The following is a 6,554-nucleotide window of genomic DNA, read 5'->3' on the forward strand; positions in this document are numbered from 1 at the left end:
TTTTGTGTGTCAAAATGATATGTTATCTATTAGGCAATGCAATGAGAATTGAATGTGATCTCTCTAAGATGCTAAGAGATAAAGTAAAGTACATATAAAAGTAAGAAGGTTGAAAAGGTAAAATAAAGTAGAAGGAAGAGAAAGTGGAGAGAAAAGAAATGTATAGGAAAAGAATGCAGTTAAGAAGGAGAAAGAGATTGAATGATCTGTGAGTAAGTTTCAGATAAAGATTTGGTATCTTTTTGTTTATTGAGACTTTATTTCTGTCTTCTAATGTGAATCATTTCAGACACCAATCTCTTGTTATACGAAGATTTGCAGTCTAAAATTTTCATCTCGTTCCATTTAAAATTATGGTCAAAATTAATACGATGATCAATTATGACAGGAGAACCAATATTCCTCCTAATATCAGAGATATGTAATCTCGTACTCAATTTTCTTTTTGTCTGACATAACTCGCCTCACAGTCGTCACAGGAGATCTTATAAACTAATTCTAATTGGATAGGAAATCAAGCTTATCTCTTATCAAGCTTTTCCTCTTTTTATAAAACTTTTTAATGTGTTAGGAATAGAAAAGGCTAGTTTACAAACATACTACAGATAGGAAGGAAACTTTCGGAAATAGATTTAACATAAGAAATCGTAAAATATTTGTCTTTCTCATGTGAATTACGTGTAATATATTTATTATGCATATGAAACTTTAATCTTCGTTCAATTGTAGAGAAAATAAAAGAAAGAGGATAACAGTTATTTAAAAAAGTATGAATAGCATCTATCAAATTTTTTTGTATTTTAGTATTTTAGTTTTTATTTTAGTATTTTAGTATTCTGTTTTTAGTATTTTATTTTTAAAATTGTTATTTTATTATAAAGGCAATAAACTTATATATATGAAATATAATGTACTCAGTATAAAAACATCTCCTTCAAACAATAAAAAATAGAGTAAATCAATGTCTTAAAATTATATGAAAACCTTGTATATAGATATGTACTTTATCAAGTACTTTTGCTCAATCAAATAGATATATATACGTTCACTAACAATTATTTATCTAAATTGCTTAAATCTATTATTACGTTCATCGTTTAAGTAAAACATAAAAGAAGTAATTTTTACATGACAATCATACATTTTATTTAAAACATTATTCTGCTTGAATATAGGTAATAAAAATTAAGCAAAAAGACTATTAGTTATATTATATTAGAAACAGACATGTGATTAATACGTATGATTGTTGCAATTGACAGATTAAAGCACTGAGGAAAATACGTCCGAATAGTGTTACTATTTATTGCGCGAGGATTCCCCGACGCGAGAGAATGTCGCATGAACTCAACTCGAGGCACGTTCGATTTGCTGCTGGGAATTACCCGGAGCGATAAGTGACGCAACGGGACTGTAAGGAAAATTGAGTACATCCCCGGGAATCTAAAATTCGTATATAAGCAATCGGGGCAAGACGAACAAGCATCAGAAGTTGTTTCAAACTTTCAAGTAGAAACAGTTTCCTACTTTGAAAAAAGAATAGTTAATATCATCATGAAGCTGCTAGTTTTTGTGTTGGCCGTATTATGCGCTGTCACTTACACAAGCGCTGACTTGTCAGGAAAAACATCATCATCGCAATCAACCGAAGTTCTTTCATCACATGTAAGTAATCATTATATTATAAAAAAAAAATAATTTATTACTTAAATAAACTAAAGTTGAAAATTATATAAATACTTTACTTTAAACGTAGATAAATTTATAATTGAAATGATTTTTATAAATTTTTTCTTAATTTATATTTGAGTATTAAATTATCTAAATATTTAAAGACAATATTATATTTAAAATATGATTTAAATAACTATAATTTCTAAGCATTAATATTGCATCATCTAATGTCTAACGTGACAAATTGATGATACGTGACTATGCATTTATTAACGCATTGCATATTGCACACTATAATTATCTTGCATTTAGCGTAACTCACAAAAACACTTGTTACATCTGGAGTTTGTTATAAAAATTCCTGTTCACTTATCGCTATTCAGATTATGATGTTAGAATTGAGAAAATACATAATAAAAATTCTCATAGTAATGAAGAGCCTTAAAATAAGATTTTTTGCTTTAAAAAATACCTTTTTGAAATATTTCTTAATAATTTCTATTATTTTTGTATATGTATACTTCAATATATGGCTTACCGAATAACTAACACTGGATTTTACATACATAAATATAGGGGAGAAGGGAATTACGGACGTGGACGACACTATTGCAATATATTAGTGATAATTTCATTTATCGTATCCAATGATAATACGATACATTCTTATTATAACACATGACTGTATAAAAAGTACACGCTATTCAAAATAAAGGCCCGTATTCAGATCGCCTTTACAACAATGTTATAGTTTACGCATACAGAATTTTAGAGATAAAAGCGCTTTCATCGATAAAAATGCGTTGTGAATACAGACTAAATATTATTATACATATATTTTCGATGATTTTGATGGATAGGAGAACGGAATAATTGCGAATATCTAAGGGAAAAAAAAATTATTTAAATTGATAATATATGACTGTTAATTATATATTGCAGTTTAAAGATAAAGAACTAGAGTATCTTTTGAATAGTGTTACATAATTAACAATTTTATTTAATTTTCCCTTAGGTGTCCTCAATTCCTACCCTTCTTTCTATGTACACACGCGCACACACACACATACACACACACACGCGCGCGCAGTGAGTGTATAGACATATATAAAAGAATCACCTTTTCAAGGAATGATTTTTTTTCTTACAGGAACTGCGTTTTCCTCGCCAAACTAATCTACCCAACCTGCAAATCGAGGAGCCAAAAAAAGGTTCGATAACGTTTCAAGGAACGCAGCCTCTGAGTGGCTCACAACGTCAACCAACTTGGAATCTCAACGCAAATGCCAATGTTTTTAACAAAGATCGCACAACTGCAGATGTTTACGGTGGATTGAATAAAGTACCTGGACAACGTGTACAGCCACACTTTGGCATCCAAGCTGAAAAGGATTTCGGCAAAAATGGCTTCATCAGAGGTCATACTGAATTTCAACAAGGTCCACATAGTCGTAGATTCTCTCCTTCAGTTGGTATAACTGGTGGCTTTCGATTTAAGAGAGAGGCTGAACCTCAAGGTTCACTAAGCTTCCAAGGAACGCAACCTCTGAGCGGTCCAATGCGTCAGCCTACCTGGGATCTCAACGTTAATCGTAACATCGTGAACAATGGCCGCACAACCGCGGACGTTTATGGAGGATTAAATAAAGTACCTGGACAACGAGTGCAACCACACATCGGCATTCAAGCTGAGAGGAATTTTGGCAATGGTTTCATCAGAGGTAATGGTCAACTTCAACCGGGTCCAAGAGGTCACGGTGTCTCTCCTTCAGTTGGTGTAACTGGTGGATTTCGATTCAGAAGAGAAGCTGAACCCCAAGGTTCAATAACTTTCCAAGGAACGCAACCTCTGAGCGGTCCAATGCGTCAACCTACCTGGGATCTCAACGTTAATCGTAACATTATGAACAATGGCCGCACAACCGCAGATATTTATGGAGGATTAAATAAAGTACCTGGACAACGAGTGCAACCACATATCGGCATTCAAGCTGAGAGGAATTTTGGCAATGGTTTCATCAGAGGTAATGGTCAACTTCAACCGGGTCCAAGAGGTCACGGTGTCTCTCCTTCAGTTGGTATAACTGGTGGATTTCGATTCAGAAGAGAGGCTGAACCCCAAGGTTCAATAACTTTCCAAGGAACGCAACCTCTGAGCGGTCCAATGCGTCAACCTACCTGGGATCTCAACGTTAATCGTAACATCGTGAACAATGGCCGCACAACCGCAGATGTCTACGGAGGATTGAATAAAGTACCGGGACAACGAGTGCAACCACATATCGGCATTCAAGCTGAGAGGAATTTTGGCAATGGTTTCATCAGAGGTAATGGTCAACTTCAACCGGGTCCAAGAGGTCACGGTGTCTCTCCTTCAGTTGGTATAACTGGTGGATTTCGATTCAGAAGAGAAGCCGAACCCCAAGGTTCAATAACTTTCCAAGGAACGCAACCTCTGAGCGGTCCAATGCGTCAACCTACCTGGGATCTCAATGTTAATCGTAACATCATGAACAATGGCCGCACAACCGCAGATGTCTATGGAGGATTGAATAAAATACCGGGACAACGAGTGCAACCACACATCGGCATTCAAGCTGAGAGAAATTTTGGCAATAATGGTTTCATCAGAGGTCATGGTCAACTTCAGCCGAGTCCAAGAGGTCACGGTGTCTCTCCTTCAGTTGGTATTACTGGTGGTTTTCGATTTAAAAGAGAAGCCGAAGATACTGATGAGATAGAACTCACCGAAAAGTATTAAAACAAATTTTGAGTTAACATTTAAATGATTTACATACAAATATATAGAAATTTATGCAAAACTGCCATTTAATTATCTTTAAATTGTAATGTTATAATTATTTATGTACTAAATATGTATTATATTATTACTATATATTATTTAGAGATTATGATATTTTGAACCTATTTTAAGAAATGTGTAATATATGTACATATATACACTTAAATGCGTGTATGTATATACATATATATATATATGAGATGTTTTATTTAAATAAATAAAATTTTGTTTTTATATTTATATGCGTATTATGTTCATTTTTCGAATATTTCAAGAGTATTTTTTATTTAAAAAATAAACAAGATCTAATTCCACGGAACGAATTTCTTCAGTTCTGCTACTTTTCTTTAATTCCAACTATTTACAAAGTAAACTGGTAATTATTATGGCCGAAAGATCTCGGCAAACACTTGACCGTATCAAATCGCGTCCAACGTCATCAAACGATATCGAATTTCGCGTGTTACTTAGCAGGTCCGAACGATGGGCAAACCCAATAAGTCTCGACAAGCGTGACAAGAGCGTCGGGTTTTTTTCGCAAGGGATCTTTGAACACGACGATTAAACATTTTCGTCTGAACATCAGGAACGTGCAGTCATTCTGCACGTGGCCACTGCAACAATAGACAGATACAGGGGAAAGCGGGCGAGGTGCAGCCCCCGCTATCTAATAGTTGGGCATTAAATTTGTCAGTAATATTGCCAGGGGGAGTCGCTCTTGTCCTTGCCCTTTCCAGATCATGAATGGAGCGAGACAACTAAAATATGCCGCCGTTCGTGCTTTCATCCCCTCGTAATGTTGCGAGGGATACGGCTCGAATAAATGCCGAACAATGGAAAGGGAGATGTGAAGACACTGTTCGAATAAACCCTCACGTTTTGAGATGTTCTTTTTCGCCACATACACACCAGCAAAATTGATAATGATCCAACTACTTGGCGATAATAAAAATGATAACAGAAAAATATAATCCACCGGAAAAGACATAAAAAAGAGGCGTCAAGTATATTTTGCAATCCTACGCAAAATCATTTTAGAAATATACTTAAAAACATAACGAAAAAACTCATAAATTTTCGCAAAATTGTTTTATAAATTAATTTAAAAATATATGAAAAAATATCAAATATAATAGCAAAAGAAGTAAAATCAAAATGATATGAAAATAAACAAATAAAATAATAGCATAAAAAAGAAGTGAGGCTAAAATAGTATGTATATATAAGAAATATATTGCTGTATCCTAGAAGCTCCACTACTTTTGCTTCTCCCAGTGTGAGAACAGCTGAGTGACGGAAAATACGGATAAACAATTGAGTTGTCATTATATTTGGATGTTTCTGCTAAGGTTCTGTATTTATTGTATTTTCTCGCACAATAAAGTTATCGTTATGTCTTTTCTACATGAGAAATTATTCTTCAGCGCGAATGGGAGTGAACATTTTCACGAGACATGTGTGAGTTGGCTCACAAGTTCCGATATGAGTGATCATCGTTTGGATGCAACATTTTAATTCGCGACGAGCAATTTAAATGTCTCCTATACTCTACAGATGCGTAGATACAGATTCCATTTTATGTATGATACGCGTAATGCAATAACTGAACTGCCATAGTAATATTACAAATTAAATTGCTTTTGTAAATAGCAATTGTATTAATTAATGACAACTCGAGCGAAACTCAATTGTTTATTCATATTTTCCCTCATTTATTGTTAGTTGTTCCCACATTGGGAGAACCAAAAGTAGCGAAGCTCCGAGGACACAGCAATATGTTTCTTATATATTAATAAGCATATATACTACTTTGACCTCACTTCTTTTTCATGCTATTAACTTATTTGGTTATTTTCATATCATTTTGATTTCACAAATTAAATTGCTTAGCACTTGTAAGTCCAAAAAATCATTTCGGCGCGCAATTCGAGAGATTACATTATTCTGTGATAAATTCACATAAAATTATTTAAAGCACTTAAAATCCAACTTCGACCGATAGGAAAGAAGTATTCGACATCGCATGTAGAATGTGGAGTTTGTTCTCCTGTATGTGCAGCGTAAGAGTTTGTACGCC

The 6,554-nt window shown here is 34.0% G+C and overlaps 1 protein-coding gene across 1 annotated transcript; it reads left to right on the forward strand.

Annotated features, from left to right (window-relative positions):
* Nucleotides 1-940: 940 nt before the first annotated feature.
* Nucleotides 941-4,717, forward strand: LOC105145627 (uncharacterized). The gene is made up of 2 exons (XM_087416642.1): nt 941-1,665; nt 2,825-4,717. Exons 1-2 carry the CDS (start codon nt 1,555-1,557, stop codon nt 4,433-4,435), a joined length of 1,722 nt encoding a protein of 573 aa, XP_087272768.1. The 5' UTR covers nt 941-1,554; the 3' UTR covers nt 4,436-4,717.
* The last annotated feature ends 1,837 nt before the right edge of the window (nt 4,718-6,554 follow it).

The sequence above is a fragment of the Acromyrmex echinatior genome, chromosome 2 (assembly GCF_024713525.1).
Source record: "Acromyrmex echinatior isolate Ae372 chromosome 2, ASM2471352v2, whole genome shotgun sequence".
In the NCBI taxonomy this organism is placed as follows: Eukaryota; Metazoa; Arthropoda; class Insecta; order Hymenoptera; family Formicidae; genus Acromyrmex; species Acromyrmex echinatior.

Bases quoted from the DNA above. Each gene is read 5' to 3' on its own strand.
- LOC105145627 (XM_087416642.1), top strand. From the start codon at position 1,555: ATGAAGCTGCTAGTTTTTGTGTTGGCCGTATTATGCGCTGTCACTTAC. The intron at 1,666-2,824 runs GTAAGTAATCAT...TTTTTCTTACAG, and splicing joins CCGAAGTTCTTTCATCACAT to GAACTGCGTTTTCCTCGCCA.